General features: G+C 41.9%; 1 protein-coding gene across 14 annotated transcripts in view; it reads right to left on the minus strand.

The window, feature by feature from the left end:
- The window catches only part of ATP2B2 (ATPase plasma membrane Ca2+ transporting 2), a 382,727-nt gene that overhangs the window by 153,294 nt on the left and 206,942 nt on the right, over window positions 1–22,491 (minus strand). For all 14 annotated transcript variants that reach the window (XM_042026756.1, XM_042026753.1, XM_042026757.1 and 11 more), the window contains one exon: window positions 4,651–5,134. In XM_042026756.1, the coding sequence (XP_041882690.1) occupies window positions 4,651–4,849 (199 nt within the window). In that variant the 5' untranslated portion in view covers window positions 4,850–5,134. The remainder of the gene's footprint in view (window positions 1–4,650; window positions 5,135–22,491) is intronic.

A 22,491-nucleotide genomic window follows, 5' to 3' on the forward strand; every position in this document is an offset into this window, starting at 1 on the left:
TTTGACACCACAAATAAGGACGAGGAATTAGTCAGTGTGGTGATCCGGAGAGACGATGAGCGGGTCTGCTCGTACAGGGTTTTTAAGATGCTGCTTTGAAGGCTCCCGAAGTACTTCAGCTCAATGTCACAAAGAAACTCTTAAAATCGAATTCCAGAGAGCTGGCAATGTTGCTTTAAAAAAAAATTATGAAATCAATCAAATAATATCCATCCTAACCTTAAATGTAAAATAATGTAAGAAGATCTTGAATTTATGGACAATATTTAATGGTTTTTACATGATCAACCATGTTCTTTTAACAATGAAAATGATGCTATCACCAATTTCTTTACATGCACCATCAATTTTGACAGTGTGTTTTTATAAAGCTCAGTCTCTGACAATCACAGAATCAATTATTTTATATTTCTCTTTTAAACTTCTATTTGTCTGGATCAAGTATTTTCCATTCCTTTCCCAATTTCTTTCCAAATTCTTCACATCTCTGTAGCTGATTGAACACAGTGGTGCACCTGACTGCAATTCAGTGTGAACCAGCAAGAGCAGCTTCCAAACAGACTATTAAGTTATTAAAGGTGTATTTTTATAGAAGCAAGTGTGAGGAACCAAAACTAACAAGCATTTAAAAGCAGCTGGTTAATTTTGTTGCATTCAGTCTTTCTCCATCTTTTACCTCGTCTTTAAATTGGTGAAAGACTTTTTAGATTGCAATAATGAAAAATAAACACACCTCCACAGCTGGCCTAACTGATACTCTGTCTATATCCTCCACACAACAAACATGCATTTGAAAAGAGAGAGAACTTCTCTGGTAGCTCAGCTAAGGGCAGCTGTGATGATTAAAAAGCCAGCCTCTACAGTAGAAATTTTATCAGTTAAATGTTAATTGATATTGTGCCTTTCCATAAAACCTTCTCATAGTATCCTCAGACCTGCAGCCAGAAAAAAAAAAAACAAAACAAAGCTGAAATGTTCTCCCCCAGTGCACTCCACCAGCCCATTTCTAGAACCTTAATCAGCTCTGTATCCACTAAATACCAACAGAAAAACTTCTTCTGTAGTGCTGTAACATCATCACCAATGTGTGACACCTTCTGGAGCTCCTGGCTTGGGGTGTGGTTGCACAGATACCACCACGGAAAGGTACTTCCTTCATATAAAAATTTAAAAAGCATCACAGTACTGTGCTGGGGCACTGCCCAGGCTCTCCAGGGAATGGGCACAGAGCTCCCAAGGCTGCCAGAGCTCCAGGAACCTTTGGACAATGCTCTCAGGGATGGACAGGGTGGGATTGTTGAGGTGTCTGTGCAGGGCCAGGGGCTGGACTCCCTGTGGGTCCCTTCCAGCTCAGGGTATTCCATGATTCTATAGGCAGTGAATTCTTCACTTTTTGCACGCACTGGAAATTACAGCATCCAAGTATTTTAAGCAAAAAATCTTGGAAGTTAATTCACTGACATACTCCGATAAGAAATAAACATTTTTATAAGGGAAAGGAGACGAAAAACCTGCTGTAAATTGGAGGGTACTATATAAAATTGTGCAGAAATATAGCTAAGTGTTGGAGAGGGTGGATTCCAGTCTCGTTTGGTATTCATCTAACTAACTCATCCCATTTTACCAGCTGTCCTTTATAAGGTATCACTGAAGCTCCAGTGGGCCTCGGAGACTCCAACTGCATGGAAAATTATACAACTCAGCCCAGCTCTGCCCAAGGGGGGATTCAGCATTGTTTTGCAAAGTGACAGGGCTAGATTCTGCTTATATGTGGTATTTCTAGGATAATGAAAGTGAAACTAGTCTGAATATAAATAATTTTAAGGAAAATTCAAGTCAGCACGTGTATTTTTTCATATAAATTATTTCCATAGATTTTGGGGAAGTTCTTTTGATGAGCACTTAAATGGGAGCGTTTCATTATAATATAATCACTTTAAGGCAGGAAATCCCTCAGGCATAACTGAGAGCTGGGATCCCCCCTGCATCTACGGCTAAAGGAGCAATCAAAGAAAACTTAAAGGAGAGACTGAAGTCTTGTAACACATAATATTATTATTAATTCATTCAGCATGCCAATATTATTTTACTCAACATTCAGCAGACTCTCCCAGCTCCACACTGAATTGAGACAGGAGGTCACTGGGAAATGAACCTCACAACGGTGCCAATGACATCTGAGTTACACATAGGACATCTTAACTTGAGAAGTTCAAGGCCTTTAAAACTCTTTCAAAAGGCACTTCTAAGTGTGATTGATCCTACCAATCCATAGGCAGGACATCAAATATTAACATGGGAAATGAATTGAGTCAACTCTGAGCTCATGACTACTTCTCACTTTCTAAATAAACCAGTAAGTTCAGCTTAGACCACATTTTACTGAATTAGCATGTCCCTGCTGCCAGGAAACGTTTTTTTCCTCTGTTCCAGTAACAGTTTCAGCCATTATCCCACAAAATTACAAGGACTTCACGAAGATAAATTCTGGAAGAGCTTACAAGGCAGGGAAGAACCAAGTTGTCCGGTCAGGTCTTTTTCACTGTTTCACAGTCACTCAGGACTCCTGCTCAGATGTTTGGTTTCTTGAAAGAAGTGCCCTGCAGTAATTTTTACTCCATATTTCCCATAAAACCATGTAAGATGTGCAACACACCACGGCATGAAAAGCAAAGGAAGTTTGGTGAACTCTGCATCACCAAAAACGATGCCTGGTTGGAAACGCGATTTTCAGGCATTGTAGCAAATTGTGGGTTTCCATAAAGGTATTCAGTGAGGAATCCACAGTTTGCTGCAGATATCAAAAGATAAAACTAAGTATGTCAATAATTAAATTGCAAATCATGTCTACTTGATGTTAAAATTCCATTTCCACGTATGAAATGATCATGTTTCTTTCCTCTAAGAATAGTCATATCTTCAAGAATATCCTCTTCACTGAGCTTGGAGCCAAGAAAAACAATGGCTTGGGACTTAGAACTAAATATAAGCTTATATTTGCCATAAACTTTTAAAGTTTCTCTGTTATGGATACTTTCTCTCCAATGAAAATTTCCAAGTTTGACAAGACATATTTCAGAGAATTTTTCCAAGCAAAACAATTAAAAGTAAGATGCAAACTTCATGCGACTGGGATTTCCTATTATGTGATCTACTTGCAAATTAAAACCCAGCAGAGTCTTCACGATTCCAAGGCTATGCTGATTGCCATTTGAAGCTGGAAAGGTTTTTCCCTAATGCACAAGTGATGAAGTGCACGTAATGCTTGGAGGAAAGTTACCTTATCTGCAGTATCAGATATAGATTACTGCTGGAGTCAGCATGCCACGCTGCTGGATCCATACACTCTGTTCCGAGATGAGGAATTGAGTTTCCCTGATGTCATAAATTGAACACATAATGCAATTAACATCTCCCTTGAAGTTCACATTGACCAGGTAACCACTAGAATGAGTTGGCAAAACTTGACTGGAGTCACCGCCGTGAGCTCGGCTCAGACAGACACTTCAGCTCTGACTTTCTGCAAACATGGAATTCTTGAAGCTGAGACACTGATAGCTGCTCCCTTGGGACCCCTCAGCTGGGGTAATTTACAGTATCACACTACAATTGACATGTTTATGATCACACCAATAATTCCAGACTTTGAGGCATTTAAACAGAGGAGGTAACTAAACTATTAATTTTAGAAAGAAGAGGATGGAACAAAGCCAAGACTTCTATCTTCTTGAAAAAGAAAAGAACTTAAAATGAACATCTTGGCTACTTTACAAGACTGCAGAAATATTATAGACTGAAAGACTGTGTAATTTCCAAAAGTGTTAATACTGCTTGGAGATGAAAATACAGTGACAAAAATAGAATTCTTAGAATGAAAGAGAATTTTACTTGCACTTAAAGAGAAAGAATTAGTGATCAAGAAAACTGTGTGAGGAGAGGGAAACATTCCACCATTGTCAATGCTTTATTGATTAAGGGAGATATTTGGTATAGGCACTGGAAACCAGACTAATAAATGATTATCAGGTAGAAGACTCTAAAAACACTTAGAAAAATAGATCCTGGAAAGTCATGATTGGTATTATTAAACATAAGAAAGTAAGGAGTTTAGTTCTACACACAACAGAAGTCCAACTAATAAAAAACACTGATACAATCACAAACTGATTATTTAAGCAAAATTATCTATGGTAATATACTAAGTGAAGATTAACTTATCTACAAATATAAAAAATATATCGATCTACACAGTAACGTAATGTGCATCTCAAAAGGTCATTTCATACTCTCAAGATGTCCAAAAACCTAGAAGCTGTTTTGGAGCAACTGCTTTGCACCTTCTTACCCCCAAGAGCAGAGGTTCAAGTCTCTTTGCAATGCCTAAAACATGCTGATTTTTTGTGTCATTTTAAGAAGGAAGAATTAATGCATGTAGCTGTTAGAACAAAAAGCACTCCTTTCACTCTCATGCCAGCTTTAGCTATAGTTGGGCTGCTTTACCTTCTTAGAAGACTCTTGTTCTATTATTGTTGGGAACAATGGCGGCACCATAAGGATTCTGTTCAGGTTTGAATCAAAACCTTTTTCTTTCAGTGTCCAGAGAGCATTTACACTAAGTCCCCTAACTCAAGCAAAGTGAAAAGTGCTTACCTTCTGTTGGTGATGTCTTCAGATGTCTGCAGAGCCCCTCTGTTTCCCCATATGTCTCTTTAATTTTTACTACTGCTTCTGTCCCTCGGAGTTCCATGAGGGAGCGCAGTTCCTGCAGTGTGCACCCAAACTCTCCTGCATGGTTGGCCTCATTTCTTTGGTTCTTGGAATAAAAATCGCTATTTGTCATGTCACCCATCGTGGCTGGTTATATTGCTCCACTCGTTGTAGTTGATACAATCTTAAAACTGTTTAAAAATTGAAGGAGAGGAATCTTGAATTCCAATCGGAGAAATTAAAAAGAATCCCGCGTGTGTCCGGCGAGTGACGTGGAGGATGCCTCTGGCGTGGAGGGTGTCCCTGACTGACTGGAGGTCACAGAACGGCTGCTCTCAAGGCTGCAGACCAGCTCCACTCCATTCACCATTTCCCATTATGTTGCACCCAAGCTGTAGAATCTACATGGTCATTTCTTCCTCTGGACCTTTGGGAACAAGCAGAAAGGACTCATTACAACGCGGGACAGAGAGGTTGTCAAAAGGATCTTGGCATCTCAGAGGAGCCGCGCAGCTCCACGGTGGGGTGTCCTGGAGGTGCTGCAGGTCGGCAGCATCCACCCCAGGATAACACCAGCTCTGCCTTAGCTAAAGCTCTCCACAGCTCGAGCACCAATAGCAGCACTGCTCGAGTCCCAAGAGCAGCCGCCAAATGAGATGAGCCATGAATATTAATTAGTGAGCGATTAGCCCGGCGTGCAGGATGCACCCCCAGTACGTGCTCTGCTCAATACAGCCACCCTGGGCTTCTCTGACCAAAACAAAGGCTCCAAGGTTAAAAACTGGTTAAACGGTTTTTGTAATGGGTTAAAGCAAAACTGTTTTTCAGAGCAAGGGTGATGAAACTGGGGGAAAAACTATAAAGCCACCACGACAAATGCAGAATATATTTAAATACATTACATCTTGCTGCCTTGCCTTCTGTGCAAGTGAGCACAGCCTGAACGCACCAGGATGTCTGGATTGGAAGAGGCAGAGCTGCTCCTCAGCCAGGCACCCACAAGGTCCCTTCCCCTGAGCCCAGTCACCAGCAGGCACAGACACACACAGGATGGTGCTGGGCTCTCTCTTCTTCTTCTTTTTCCCTTTTTTTATTTTCTTTTTTCCCCATGCAGCGTTCAGTGAGTCCCATTTGGACCATCTGGGAGACAGTTGATTACTTGCTAAAGCCAGCCTTTAAAACCCGTTTCCCCTTCCCATATTCTAATGAAGTTGGTTTAAATACTGCTGAAACCAGCTATTATATTTGGCACGCAGAGTTTTAACAGAGATTAAAGGTTTCTTTTTTGCCTCAAGCGGGTTAGTGCGAGTGCACTGTCTAATCTAGAGGTCTCAGAATAGTTTTCATAATAAAAAAGATCTTTCAAAGGGCACCCCAGCAGCCTAAAGATTGACCAACCTGTCACAGGCAAAGGGCACACGTTGAACTTCCTAGGCAAAGCAATCCCCAGTGGAAGCAAGTGCCCAGATAAAGCACATCAAGAGGAGCCCGATGTGTTTCAAGTCCTGGTTTTATATTTGTGCAATAATTTTAATCTCCCACCCAATTACAGTTGACACAACACGTAGCTTCACTATTTCTACTGCTAAGGACGTTGCCATTGCTCTGCAGTGACAGAGATCAGGCCTGTGTGAGCACTAATTTGGAGCTACCTTGCTCAGTTAGCAAAAGCGAACCTCTACCAGCCCTCTCCTTTACAGTTTCAAACCCAAACATTCCTTTGATTTCTGTGGAGGAAAAATTTTTAAAACAAAGGAAGTATGAGTTTCACTATGATAATGCAGACCACAATTAAAATACGAGCCAATTCCTACACATTTCTTCCACCCATCCTGTTTACTGATGTATCTTCTAGTGCTAAGAACTTCTGCCACCCTCATTTTCACACACTGCTTTTCCCATTCACGAGATGAGAATTTCAGCACAAAATGATTTTACAGGAAACAACAAAGAGAAACTAGAAGGAGCAATTCAAAAAGGCCTTTATATGCCAAGCAGGAGATGGTGAACCACGCTCAGCTCTCCACGCCTGTATCTTGGCCACTGATCAGCCTCAATCCATCCCTAGGTAATTCCATATACAGCAGGAAAAAAAGGCCTTACTCACACTATTGCTTTGGCTGTTTGTAAACAGGATGGATCAGTATTCTGAACAGAAATAGCATCAGCCTGCAGCATTATTTGGGAAAAAATTGCAGGCCAGAAATGTCACAGATGCCCAGTCAGGCAGGTTTCATCCCAGGAGGCAGCGAATCACCACGGCCTCCGCTGCCAGCGTGCTCCTCCTTCCTAGCAGCAGCATCCCAGCTCTGTCAGCAACAGCAAAATACAGACTGAGATCTGATTGTCAAAAAGACTGAGGCAACGGTAATAATAACAACTAGCTGAAATAACAGGCTGCTCTTTACTTCCAGTGGTAAGAAAAAAAAAAAATTAAATCTGTTCCTAAGCGCAGTTCAGGGTTTTGAAATCTGGGCATCTCAAACAGCCATGATTTTAAGAAAAAAAGAACGCAGCAAAAACATTGCTCTGATAAAAAAATCTTTTTAAACATTGCTCCAATAAAATAAAATTGCTCTTAAACTGCTCCATGACACCACAGAGAAAAGACAATTTTGAGTATTTTCCAAAGAGAACCATCTACCAATTTCATTTGTGATGCAAAGGGTACTAAACATAGCATCAAAGCCATTTTCTCCATGATCTTTCTGTGGGATGTGTCCACCCCTCTCAATCAAAGCATCTCTTTAGGCTCCCTGTGCTATCCCTATAAATTAATATATTTTCCCCTATTCTTAGAAATCCATTGTCATTTGTCAGCCACAGCAAGACAGCTTTTCAGCATGAGCCATTTACCTGTTTAATCTTTAATTTCACATCCGATAAAATATTAATCAATAAACAATAAATATGAAGTTCACACTTCCTCCAGAGCTTCAAAACCAAATCACTGGGAGTCTGTGCTGCTCATGACTCACCTAATGCCGTGCCACCAGGGAAACCCCTCCTCACGTTTCTGAGAGGCAGATGGTGAAACGCAGCGGGCACAGAGCGCGACTGACATTATTCCCCGCTAATGCAGCTCCCTAATCCCATGGAACAGGATACTCAGGCTGCATTCCATCCCAGAATCTCTCCTAGGAAAAGCCCAGGCCCCTTGCCAGGCTGGCAGGACTGACACGCGACCACCTCACCCCTCCTAAGTGGTGAATATTGAATATTCCTTTACCAAAAGCTGGGGAATAGAAAAGCTGTGGCTGGCACATGGCAATATTCCCATCATGGGGCTTTGCATCTCCAAAATACATCCAGTTACCACAAGGAGGGGGAAATTAGGAGTCTCATCCTCAAGAAACCCCAGTATTACACTGGGTTTGGGTGGGGTTTTTTTGTTTGCTGTCCTTTTGGGTGGAGCTGAGGGAAGGGATTATTTTACAAAACACACAACATTGATATTTTCAGGATGTACACATGTTCTAGGTGAACTACCAGGAAACCCTGATTAAAGGAGGTGATACTGGCACATTTTTCAATCAAAATTATCTAATATCCTAATGACCCAACAAATAAAGTGAACTGGATTTCAGGCTCTGGGTGCTGCTTTCACTGGTCTATCCATGGTGGGCTTCAGCAGTATAATTCATAACCAAAAGTCTCCTGGAACATAAAAGGACACCACCCCCAAATCCTGAGAGTGCAGCTTTCCACACCATCCTAGAGCAGGATCACCTCCTCCTCCACGAGGCAGGTTTGGTCTCATCATTCCCCGTGAGAACAACTTTTAGGGAAAACCTCCCTCCTCAGACAGGTTCAGCAAAAGAGAAACAAAAACTCCAGTAAATTAATTTCAGGCACAATGTTGTCTGTTCTCCCAGACAAAAGCAGTCACTTCTAATGAAGGTTGTTTTTACTTAGTCTTCCCAATGCTTCTGAAACTAGAAAACTGAGTAAAAGATGTCCCAAAATGCAGTTTGAAAACAACAGAATGCTGTGGAGCAGAGATAAAATCGCAGCCCACTTAGATACAACTCAGGTAACAAAAGACTTCATACCCCAGAACACCTGAGTAAAACACCATCCTTATTTTCCTCAATAAAAAGTCAGAATATCAGTCTGCACCTTGGTCTGGGATCTTGTCAAAGATGCATTTTTGTTGTACAAATGCAATATAAACTTGAGCTGGCTGCTGTTTGGTTTTTTTTACCAGAGTGGCTGTGTCTGGGGGAAGAGCCTTCCAGTCCTGTAGAGCCCAAGTCAAATATTTTTCATCTCCTAGCTGCTTAGAGGAAACGCATGCCAATTAAAACAGAAGCAATTTGGATGAGCTAACTGCAGGCCTGCTGGGAAAACTATTCTTTGATTTCCCTAATCAGGAAAAGTCTCATCTTGGAAGCTTGTAAATATTTTCACAGTGTGTTAGAATGCAGATATCATCCCCAAGTATTCTGACATCTGATTTCATTCGGGCTTCTACTGGCAGGAAAGTTAACAGCAATGTAATGAACCAGATTTCACCAGAGCAGAATCACAAGACTTGCATTTCACAGTCCTTAAAGTCCAGGCAAATAACAGATTCGCGATTAGTCAAAAAAAATTAGGATTTATTCATAATTTGACTGTTTTCTCTGAACTGTCACCTGAGATTCTGGCAACTCCCATCTCACAACCTGCTGCTGGAGGGTTTGCAATACAGGAGAAAGGGTGATCACTCTCAGCCAGGGCAGAGAGATCAGCAAAGCCCAGGCTCTGTTCACTCCTCGTGCAGCTGGAAGGTGGCATACAGCTGGTTCTCTGGGAATTAAAACCAGGGAATTCGCAGTTCCCACCCTCCCATAGGGAGCATTACTGCCCCACTTGGGCTTTAGTTGGCTGTAGATAAAGTTCTACCTGGGCCCCACAAAGAACCCCAAAGGAGGGAGGGAAAAGCAGAGAAGTGTCACATTTTAGTGAGTACAAGGTGCATAACCAGATCCATCTGTATTCCCTGATACCGTTCCTTGATAAAGCAGGACTGGAAGTAGATTTAGGGAATTTTCCTTTGAGTCTGAGCAAAATCATCTGAGAGGGGTTATTTTGAGACTACGGTTCTGCGAACTCTGTGCTGGGAGCAGCAGAGCAACAACTGATCACAGAGAAGGAAAACTTCACGGCAAAGCTCTGCAAGGGGAGAAGAGTTGAGAAGGAAAACCATAACCTGCTCTGCAGAGGTCTCCAGATGTGTGAAATAAATCAAGTGTGGCCCAGTTGTGGCATCTTTTCATGTCAAAGCCAAAATGTCCATCCATTTGTGAACATAATCCTCACGGAGCAGAACGAGGAATGGGTTCTCTATCCAGCAGCCAACAAAGCTGATTAAACGCACCCAACAATGCCTAAACTCACACTCACTTAAAAAAACCCCACACTGACTTTGAAGCTTAATTATCCAGAATGCACAAGATGCAGAAGGAACTAAGGACGAACACCATCTGAACAAAAGCTGGTTGGCACCTTCCAAAGTGTGAAACTTTTGTTTAATACCAGGAATCCAAAAGTAGATAAAGAAAGAGAAACTGAACTTTGTAGCTAAAGTCTTGTTTGAAAGTATTCCTGACTTCATCCCTACATTTCTTGATGGATTTCAAATTGCCTGAAGTTAATCTGTCCATCTCCAGAGAAGCTGTGGCTGCCCCTGGACCCCTGGAAGTGTCCAAGGCCAGGTTGGACGGGGCTTGGAGCAACTTGGGATCGTGGAAGGAGTCCCTACCCATGGAAGGAGCTGGAATAAAATGGTCTTTAGGGTCATTTCCAAGCCAAACCACTCTGTGATTCTGGGATAATTCATTCATGATGAGCACACACAGATGAGACATTGGATGCTTCATTCAGTCTCTGTTTTCAGACAAAGATTTATTTCCCCTGCTAATAGGATGGCATTAAGACAATTAAGTTAAAGTATTATTTTAAAAATATTACAAATTGAAAACATTAAAAAAAAAAAAAACACCACAGGAAGCTATCTCTTATGATCCCTTAACAACTGTTTCAGTCTTTCAGCATGGACCTGGGCCTCCAGTCAGCTGAGACTCCCTGTACCAGTTTTGTTATCAGGCAGGATAAATAAAAAGGACTCTCTGCCTCACGTAGACACTGTTGAATATTTGAAGGCAACAAAAGCCTTGTTACAAGAGGAATTTTTATTAAATAAGCACAAATTATCATTAATTTCAGTTCTACAATAAGCCTACTTAGGACTTCTACCAAACAGAATCTTGCACAAATTGGCCGTTGGTTTTTTTTTCCAGGTTGTACTGGTATAATGAGGGGAACTGAAATGAGAGTTGTGAATTAAAGTACCTCCAGCCCCTGCTGCAGAGCACAGTTATTCAGTGTACAATTGATACCAAGCCTGCTTTCCCCTGCTCCTCGTGGAAATGGCTCCAGCAAAGCCAAATGAACTCCTGACAGCAACAAAACTGCTTCAAAGGAATTAATTCAGCCCCATTAAATAATGAAATGACTCCATCAGTGACTTCTGGAGGACTGCAGCAGGTCCTGCAAAGGAAACCTTCCTGCTCTGCCACCAGAGCCTCTGTATGAGCCTCAGTCTCTGCCTGCACAGAGATTTTTCCACTAAAGTCCGTCCCAGCCACCAGTTCTCAGAACTCTCTCTCACGCCCTGCTGGTGCTACCGTGAATTTATTTTGTTTTGCTTCCAGTGCTCAAATGAAAGGTTATTTTTCATTGGCCATTTATGCTCTCAAGGCTCCTATTCCCCACTGTAAAACAGGTTTGGGGTTTCTTTCATTCACTGCCTTCCTACACACCACATATCCACCCACTCTTTGGGGTTGTACTGGCACTGAAGACCCATTCTACACCTCTAGAAGCTTTAGAAAATTTATGTCTTCATGTAGAATTGATTTTATACAGCACAGTTTTTGCAAGGAATGCCAACTGAAAACTGTGTTATCAATTTAATCAAAAACACAGCTGGGAAAAAAACCTAAGGACATTCAGACTTCAGACACTCAGCATTAAATAAAGCAGATGTGAAAAGAAAATAATCTAAATGAAATGCTCTAAAAGCAGTAGGTGATCAGCAAAGGAACATATCCCAGCACAGACCCAGGATCCAGCACCCATTCCTGCATCACTTCCAGAGCTGGAGGAAGCCTTTTTTATAGCAGAAACCACCCCAAAGATGCACTACAGTGATGTTACACCATAGAGGGATGTCAGAGATCAGCTTCCCACCATCATCTCCAGGGCAAAATAATCAAAATTTCTTCCCTTGAGCTGAGGTTTCTTTCTTTTTCCCCCCAAAATTACAGTTCTGTCCAGTCATTACAGTATCGACCCAGGGGACAAGGATGAAAAATCCTATAAAAGAACAGAGTCCAAACTCACCAGGCTGTAATTCAGATATTTTCTTTACTTTGCTTCACTGAAAGCAAATTATTGAAACATAAACACTAAAAAGATGAGGCCTTCTACATCTGCCCTTCTTTTGTGTGTTTTACAGACCACCAAATTTCTTAAATCCAGAATTTGAGTTACCCTGTGACCTTTAGCTTGGTGCACACAATTGTAGGGAGTTCCAGAAGTCTGTGTGCCTAAAATACCTGATTATATCTCATTTTATCAGAAAATTCTCCAGAACATCTTAAAAGAAAGAAATTTTCCAGCTTCTTCCAACAAACAGGATTTGAGGCTTGACAGAGGCTGATTAAAGCTGACAGTCCTGCTCCACCCCAACAAAAATTGGCGGGCTTTTGTTCAGTCTCTGTTGAGAATGAACACTGAGTTTGGTTCCTAATTATTACTTTTTTTAGTCCATTACTAATCATTTCATTATAAAAATACGCAATGGCCTCTCTAACCTTCATACCTTGAGACTAACCCAAATATTTAATTCTTTGGTAGAAGTTGCCATTTCTCCTGATTGGTCACACCTATCTTGACCTCTTTCCACATTCCTTTCGCAGATTTTTTTAGCAATATTTTACAGAGACTTTCAACCCTAAAAATTGAGATTAATGAAGAAACTTTTACGTATGTCTGAACTCTCTATCAGGCTTTTAATCAATAAGCTGCAATTTCATTTCATTACTCTTCTGCCACAGCCCTCTGTGCTCCCAGCTCTACCTTGGGGGCTGCATCAACCCACGACTGGTTTGAGAGTTCTGAAATGGGACTTGAAATACCCCAGTCCTGGACAGGACTCTGTCACAAGAACAATCTCAAAGACTTAAAGGAGCCCAAATTTTATTACTTTTTAAGTAAACTGGAAATAAATTGAAGACTTCTCCTTCCTTCTTAGGAGCATGAGTACAAGGAAACGTGGTAGAAGTGCACTCATTAATATGAAATATAATTTTGATGGATTGCTTTTCCTAAAAAGTCGACAGGTATCACATTTTTCATAAATAAGGATCTATGGAATAACAGAGAGAATGAAAACCTGAGGAAATCCATAACTGGGCAGCTGCAGAGAGATTCATTTTGTTGTGTCATGATCTGAACTCCGGAGGTTAAAGCACCCTTCCTATTTTAACATCCATGCAACTGTAGCATGATCAGTGTTGACACTCATATCCTTGAGACAGAAGTTAAATTTCTACATAACAACCCAAGGGAGACCATTAAGGGAGAAGAAAAACCAAACAAATAAAAACCCTGGCCTTGTTCTGCTGTTTTCTCTGTCCTTCTGTCAGCATCCATCACACAGATCACCCAGCCATTAGCAGGGAAAAGGACTGGCTGACTATTGTTGTCTATAAATTCAAGAAAATCAAAGCAGATTTAGCAGACCTTTAGCCAAAAGGCAGGAGACCACAGCACAGCCCCACAGAAATGGAATCAGACTGCTTTGTTTAGCCAAAAATGCCATCATTTCAGTGTTATACACCCAACATCTCTTATCTAAGGGTGGCTGCAAGACTGATTGCAGAAAAGTCCATTTTTCCAGGAGTTACTCCTGTTTTTCAGGTGTGTGTGATTGCTCAGCAGGTGAAATGCTGAGCATCAAACAGATCACGAGACACAGCTGGTCCAGGGGAAGGAGGAGGAAGGAGAAAAAAAGGAAAAAAAAAATACCCCCCTAAACTAAACCAAACCAATTTCCATTCCAGTCAAAATTTGCAGACCTCTCTTCTACCACCTCGGTTTCACTGCCAGAGGCATTTTATTATGTATAATATTAAGTAAAGATATAAAAACATGAATCCAATACTGAAGCTTTTAGTGCAGCACCATTGGTTGTTAATGAGATCCAGAAAATGTAGCTTCCATGAAAAGTAAGTGCAAGCAGAAGAATAAAACAGAAAGAACACAAAATATGAAAGTAAATCATCTGGTTGTTCAAAAAACCCAAACAATAAATTGTTCTTTAATGACCGAATAAAAATATTTACAACTGGAATTGAAGAAGCACATTTTTCATTTTCACCATTCCCATAAAGGCTGAAAAAACAAACTGCAGGCTAGAATCTGCTTTTCTGAACATATTTCTACATTTTCTTTTTATTATCTATTATGAAAAGAACTTTGGCATATTTTTCTTAAAAAAAATAATTTAAAAAAAAATCTTACATAAGCCTGGGCAATTTTGTTCTTGGTCTGGGATGCAGTTCTCTAAAATGAGAATAGAGAGACCAAATTATAACTAACAGGGACCATCTCAAAGAGATTTTTGTTGCCACCTGCACATTTTACAGCAGGAGATCATTTTAGTTAACTAAGGGTGGGATCCCAAGCCTGTCCTGCTGCATGCCTGTACATTACAGAGCATTCCTACCCCTACCCATCTATTTATCAGAATTAAAAAGCAGCAGCTAAAAGTATAACAAATTTAAAATAAAGCTTTAATAAGTTATAAACTGCTAAAAATAAACTACCAGCAGTTTGCCACCACCAGCACACAGAGCAGAGTTCAGCTCCTCTAAAACTTGGCATCTCTTTAAATCTCCTTTGTGCCACTGAACTCTCAGACCATTACTATGCAAGCACCAGAGGTAAAGGAAAATAACATTTTAGCTTTGCTCCATCTTATGGAAAATAAGTTATGTGGTAGAAGAAAAAAGCTTTTTTCCCTTCAAAAGATAAATTTGCTTCAAGCATATTCTCTTATTTTTTGCTCCAAAAAATCCACCCAAATAATTTTTACTGTCACAGCTTTATAAAATTTCCCTTTAAAAGGTGAACCAACCCATCTTTGCTGCTAAAGAGAGATCCAAACCTGGACAGCTTTGAACTCCAGCTCCACATACAAACGTCCTCAGCCACGAGCTCGCAGGGAATATAAAGTTAGAACAATAAATTGCAATTGAAGTGATGATGTGGGAAGATTTTTTTTTTGCAGTTTTGTGGAGAGTGGAAGAAAAAGAACTTCCACCTTGTCTGTGCCCAGCTGAAATGAAAGCCAAGAGCCCCCAGCCCTCCCCAGCTGGCTGATTTCTCTCACCTGCCATGAAACCACAGATGATCCTTATTAATCAGGGGATGAGAAAGGGAAGCACTTGGATAGGCTCGAACCTAACGGCCCCCATCCCATTTTTAATCACTAAGAAAATCAAGTATAAACATATTTTTTCCACAGTGATTTAGAACATGTGCCCTGCAAGGCAAGAGGAGCAGAGCTGCTGGAGAGGTGAGTCTGCAGCACCTGAATCCGTGTGAAGGGAGGAGAGGGAAAAATCCATCCCCGCAGGACTCGGGTGTACAATAGGAACTGTCAGCCAAGGTCACTCCTAAGAAAGAGAGCAGCCAAAAAGGAGGCTTTAAATCTCAGTGGGCATTAGCTGAAAGACACACAGTGATGTTCTGCAGAGGTTTTAAATAGGACATGCACAAAGGATTCCAAGGAGATGGCTATCAGGCAGCCCTACCCACTTTTTCGCCCAGGTTATTGTCATGCACAGAGAATCACGAAATCATTTCGGAACAGAAATGATGGACTACAATGTGACAGAAATCACAGACCGGCCCTGCATAAATACCTCACCAAAATGGCCTTGCTTGTGCCTGCCAACACCACCTGAGGGGCATGAGGAACGTTTGAGAGCCCCAAGCAGAAGGAAGGAGGAGCTGCCAGAGCCAGGGACACTTGCAGAGGGCACTGGGCAGTGGGATCGCAGCTCCTGCTCCCTGGCACCAGCACACACCACCTGCCCACGGGAAGGCACTTTGGGGACAGGCATATGTAGACAGAACTGGCACATTAATGCTAAAAACCGGCTCATTAAACCTAAACATCCATCAGGAAGAATAAAAAAAAAAAGAGTTTGGGAAGAGAAATTTCCAAAGCCAAATGTTCTCTACATTCAGCTTGAGGGAAAGCATCAATTTTAGCAAAGGGAAAATAAAATAAAAAACCCATTCTTCCCTCAAAAACGTACATGAGTACAGACATTACTCTCTTTCTGCTTCACAGAAGCAACATTTGGAAAACTACTTAACCTTTCTATTTTTATCTGGGTGCATTCAAATTACCAATAATGTACAACATGCTGTAACAAAACCACTGATGTAGGGTATAATTTTCCCTCAAGCACATTATCCTAGCTGGTGGCTCAGAAAAATAAGCTGATAAAACAGCAGCAGACATCAATTGATGGATAAAAAGCGATCACAGCTATGTAGAATGTTGCTGCCCAACCTTAAAATCATACAATTAGCCAAAAAATACAACCAGTAGGACATTACATACCAACAACCATGCATTAGCTGTGGGGTCATCCCAAAAATCCTCCTACATACACATTTTTAAGCAGACCAGCAGATTATCGCCTCATAATTTAGCTATTAACACACAGATTTATTTTAAAGCCATCATCATGCCTGGTACTTTTATTAAATATCTTCTTCCCTGTCAAGTTCAATCGGGATCTCATCCTAACCATGATGAGCTTTTAATTTTCTGTGCTATTAATAGCAACTTAAAAATAAAATGTTCTCTTTTGAAGCTATAAAGCTGTAACTTTCTTTAGGAGCTGCAAGGGGGAAGAGAGATTAATCTTCCTACTCTGCATCTCTTAAGCTACATTAGCTCTCTGCATATATGGGAAAAGAACCCAAGAGAACAAGGAAGAAACGGGAATTTTCTCTGAGAATCCCTGAATACAACTGCCTGTAAGGATTTCACATGGCTGCAGCACAGAAATAAAGAATTAGCAAAATTCAAGGAATAAATTCTTTAATTGCCAGGTTGGTTCTGAATCCTTCTCAGTGACTCTCGTGCCCATCATCAAGAGATAACAGATTAATGAATGACATAATTAGCTGCAGGATGCACAGACTCCTGTCCAGTAAAGCCCTTCAGCAGGTACTCAGATTTCAGCACAATTGGGGTCCTCATTAATTTCCCAGTAAATGAAGAAAGATGGGAAGCTGGAGATGAGTCTCGTGGCACTCTGTGACCATCTGACACGTGGATCAGATGCTTCCAGCTGCTCCTCTTTGGCTGCCTCCTCCCAGCAAGGGCAGGAGGGAAGGTTCAGAGCTGTTCCAGGCCCTCTCTGGGTCTGTAGGAGCACAATTAATGCAAAGGGCACGGGCTGCACGCTCCATTTCAGCATCCTGCTGCACTGCTGCTTGCACTTGCTAGGAAGGACATGAGTAAGATCAACTCCAAGGCTCCCATCGGAATCACGGAGCCCCTGCAACTGCAGAAAGGTCCAGAGAAGACTCTGGGGAGACCTCAGAGCCCCTTTCCAGGGCCTAAAGGGGCTCCAGGAGAGCTGGAGAAGGACTGGGGACAAGGCCTGGAGGGACAGGACACAGGGAATGGCTTCCCAGTGCCAGAGGGCAGGGCTGGATGGGAGATTGGGAAGGAACTGTTCCCTGGGAGGGTGGGCAGGCCCTGGCACAGGGTGCCCAGAGCAGCTGGGGCTGCCCCTGGATCCCTGGCAGTGCCCAAGGCCAGGTTGGACATTGGGGCTTGGAGCTCCCTGGGATAGTGGAAGGTGTCCCTACCCGTGGCAGGGGGTGGAATGAGATGGTCTTTAGTGTCCCTTTCCACCCAAACCATTCTGGATTCAATGATTCCATGACCTTGGGACACGACCAAGGCACTGGGCTGCTTTGGGATGTATTTTCTGCAACTGCCTCGATGCCTGTGACCTTTCTTTTAGGATATGGGCCTTGCCACAGCTATTCAAGCCTATCTTTATCTAAAGACTGGAACACTGAAGTGTGTTTTGATGAGGGATAAACTGAGACCATCTGGATGTCTCAGCTGCTACAGAGCATGATTGTTTGCTGATTTTAACCATGGCTCTTGCAGAGAACATAGACCTGTGCTGCACAAAGTGCACGAGCTCAGCTTGATTTCTCCTTGTAATCAAATGTGTTGATCTAAAGTCTATTTCCAGCAAATGACTTGTCTGTTTTGGGAACAGCTCCCTCCTCATCTCTTAAGCACGGTGCTGGGGATAAGCAGAGACAATTGAGTTGAAAAGGTATTTTTGTGAGAGGCTGACAGTGAGTGCTCTCAGGGAAATCTTCCATTTTGGAACACGACCACCATTTACTCACAAGCGCCATACCAAGTGCCAGCTCTCAGGGTGTTGTATTAAAATCTCGGATTTTCTTTTCTTTTTTTTTTTTACTTCAAGGCTTTTGGTGACTCTTTTTTGGTTGTGGGGTTTTTTTTTGTCTTTACAGAGATTTGTTGTAAAAAACTGGTAATTAATTGCTCCCATTTGAATGGTGGTGGCATGGGGACAATCTGCATTTCTTCATGCACATATTTCAATTGCTAAGTGTACTGAGTATGGGATAACCATATTGCTATTAAGCTTCAATAGATCATTTGTTGACCCTGCATCTATTCTGCAAGATAAATAATGAGTTTATTTGGGAAGGTAAAGTAAGAAACTACTCAAACGACCACAGAATTAATGGTCAGCAAAAGAAACTGAAAATAATTCTACAGATTAATTATTAGAATATTCTCTGGACATCTGAGAGCTCTGCCCAATTCTCAGATTAAACAAAACCAGTAGGGGAATAAACCCAAATTTCCAGTGTTCACACTGATTTTTTTCCATGTCAGAGGACTACAGGCACTGGAAACACTCCAAATTCTAAAACCTTCTTCACAACTTCACAACTTCAAAACTTCACAACTACTTTTCAAGAGACCAGGCCTGGGTTTGGAGGTGGGGAGAGAGCGAGTGTGTAATGACTTCCACGCAAACACCTCAGCCAATAGGTACCACTAACAATTTGAGACTGAAACATTCTCTTTAAATCCGTTTAAGTGCTGTTAATTATGCATTCACCAGGAATGACACCTGTGACTGCAGATTCCAAGCAGATCTGAAAATGAAAAGAGTAAAAGCAACGAGTGTTCTTGTAAGAAAAGCTACGCCAGGGACACTGAGATCATAAGAAACTTAGCATATTTTTAGCATGGTTTTTTCACCCTTTTTTAATCTAAATAAAGTTTCTAAAAAAGCAATTGCTATCTGTTGCTTTTACCTCTCAAAAGCTGACCCAACACAGAATGTTCTGGCTTTTGACTATAAAGTGATTATTTGAAAATGAAATCATATCCTGTGTTCATTTCCTATCAGACTATCAATAAATGCCTAAATGAGAATTTCTGGAAGAGGTATCTTGATATGTTTGGGAGAAATACCCCCCAAAACACCAAGATAAGCTGACTGCTCCCATTTATGAAGCTCCATCTGGTATCAGGGGACATTGTTTTATTGATTTGTTGGGCTCAAAACGCTTTCAGGGACAACACATAAATCTCTACAAAAATATCAGTTGGTTACTCTGACACTTTGATTCCCACTTCTAAACCCAAATGGTTTTGATAAGACTGGGAATTCTTCATTCATGTGTGACCAACACCTGTGGTCATCACAGATCTGCTGGAAAGCCACATCCTTCCCTCTGACATCAGGCCCTCAAGTATTTCACAGGTAAAAGATTCCCAAAGGAATGTATTCTGGCATTAGAGATGTGGAGGCATCTAATGGGCCAATAAAATTAAATCTCTCCCTCTACAAGCAGAAGTGGTGACGAGGAATTACCAAATTCTCCAAAGATCCAGTCTAGTGCTGAACGTGTCTAAAATAGCCAAAGTTACTCACTGTAATATTAACCATATAACCATTAAGTTATTAACCAAAATAACCTGGAATATTATTGGTCATATCTGTGGCTGGGTGTGTAGAAAGTCGACCAAGTTTTAAAACAGATTTTAAACACTGGGACTTCCATGATTAATCTGTTTGAATCAAGCCCCTGCGTTGATGTAACACCTGAAAACTGCAAATAAACAAAAAACAAATCCAGTTGTTTCCAAGGCTGTCAGAGCCATCAACTCCTGCAGATTTCCTAGAGAAGCAAACTCACACCTCCTGCAATAGCTTTGGTTTTCTTAACTGTGTTTTGTGGACCCATCTGAAATAATTCATACATCAGAGACTTAGAATTACCACACTTCTAATAATTGAAGCAATCTCTGAATCTGTTTTTTTAAATCAGAAATCTTACAGGGAAGGCATACCCACAACAACCTCCAGAATAATAAAAGGGAATTGTCAATTCTTTGCATGTTTAACTACAACCCCCAAAAAATAAAAATACAAGCTTATCTCAGAAAATTAAGCAAAACTGATCAAAGCAGAGCCCACGTCTCTGATTTGCATGCACCTAACCCACATGCCATCACAAAATGCAGATCCAGCCCACTCCTGATGGCAGTGAGCAACTCCGCCAGGTTGGGGATTAACAAACAAGATCCCACCTCTTGCTTCAGCCTGTCTCAATCTGGTGCTCTCCATGTAAATCAGTGCAGGTTTTTTAGCATTTGAAATCAAGACAACTTTTTTCACATATGTTCCTGTGATTATTGTTTTGCCTTCTTTGAAAATGAACAGGAAACACTTCCTCAGATGTGTTCCTTAAAAACCTTATGTTTGTCTTGCTTTTTGTCACTTCTTGCAAGAACCAAACTTCCCAAGTTCTAGCACAGCCATTTTAAATAGGATTCATATTCCCATTGTCAGAAATGATTTGTGGAAATAGAGTGAGTGGAACAGACCCTTCCCATCCCTGTAACAGCAGCTCGAGTGACCTTCAGGAAAACAGACAAATAGGGAAAATACACGGCTGTCATCTAAACTTCCTTAACCCTTTCTGGAAGCTGCAGTTCCCCAGTGTCACCCTGAGGCTGCCAAGAGCACGTACACCTCATTTGAAGAAATATTCTTGTGGCACTGTGTGTGCTCAGGCTCTGCATTTCCATCCGAGTCAGGAGGCAGTGACACAGGGAAAGCTGTGTGTGTGTGTGTGTGTCTGCTGAGCTGCTACTCTGCTTGACCTGATCTGCCACTGGCGAGCACACAGCAAGCACAGTTTATTTGCTGAATCTGTTTACCCCACTGTCAGTCAAGATGTAGGACGGTGCTTAAATAGGCAACAGTCAGATTAATATAATTGAGGCTGCAGCTCGGAGCAGCCAGGGAGCAGTGCCGGAATGGCAAAGCACTTATTCTCTGATGATTAAAACCTCCCCAGGGTTGTATCAGTGTAAAGACACACCAAATCAGGGATGCACAGGAGCCAGGGGACCAAGAGATGGGAGCGTTTCCTTTTGGGAACAGCTCACCAGCTCGAGAGGAAGGAACATGAATCACGCGGAGATAAGTTGCCATTTTAATTGCATAAGGAACACTGGTGGATTTGTCATTCCTTGTGACAGAGTTTTCTCCCCAGAGTCACATCCTGAGCACAGCTCTGTTGCTATTGTGTAAGACATTTCATGCACCAGGGTGACATCCCAGCACACAGACCCAGAGAGCCTCATAAACAGCCTGTTTTCATTGACTCCAGGGAGAGATGCCTCCCTGCTCTTCCAGAACAGGGCAGGAAGACCCTGTCCAAACACAAAAAAGGAGCAAATCAGTGGCTGAAAAGGAGTTCAAGTCCTCAGCACCTGACTAAAAACCACACATTCCTTTGTGCTGGCATTGCTATTTCCAGCACAGGGAAAAACAGGCAGCTTGCAGGTGGCATCCTCCTGCAGGGACCAACACTGCTGGCACAGATGGCACAGGAAGAAGGTGACTGATGGTGGTGTTAAATCCAATTGCTGAAGCCTTTAGGATCATTTGCACTTAAACTATTTAGTACCTCAGCACTACAAATCCCAAAGTTGGAAGGGCTTTCCTGACTCACAAGTTGTCAGGAAAGTCAAACAGAGAGTGAGGTTCTCATGGTGGCAGAGGGCTCCTCAAGGCCTGACACCACAGCTCTGGCTGTGTCTGGGAGCAGAATGTTCCCAGGGAGAAGTTCTGGGCTGCCAGCTGGAGCTGCACCACCCCAGCATCCCACAGAGGCAACCACTGACTTGGTGTCACCCTGGGTGCAGGATTTCAGTGGCATTTGCCCTAGAAATGAGCCCTCCAACTCAAACTGAAGCACGCAGGAGCCACCCGCTAGTGGCACAGCACACAGGAACTATTTCTGTATCTGTGCAGAGCTGATCTTTGCCTTTTCTCTAGCCTAGATTTTGATTTCCCCTAAGTGATCAGTGTTGGCCTAATTCTACTCCCATTTACATCACTTGAAGCTTTACCATCAACTTCAAAGAAAATGGATTTAACCCAATATAGTTCATTTTGATAAATTCTCCTTTAAGAGAGAAGGACCTCTGCTTCTCCAGCAGAGGATAAGATGATGTATTTTTACACCAGGCTTCAGAGCCAGATGACTTTGCTGTGCCCTACATTCGTGTTTTGGGTTCGAGCAGCGCTGCAGTCGGGCAGCAGCTCCTCCAGCCGT

This window comes from Corvus kubaryi, unplaced genomic scaffold (genome assembly GCF_017639235.1).
Source record: "Corvus kubaryi isolate FWS band 111438036 unplaced genomic scaffold, C.kubaryi_AGA036_p1.0 37285, whole genome shotgun sequence".
In the NCBI taxonomy this organism is placed as follows: Eukaryota; Metazoa; Chordata; class Aves; order Passeriformes; family Corvidae; genus Corvus; species Corvus kubaryi.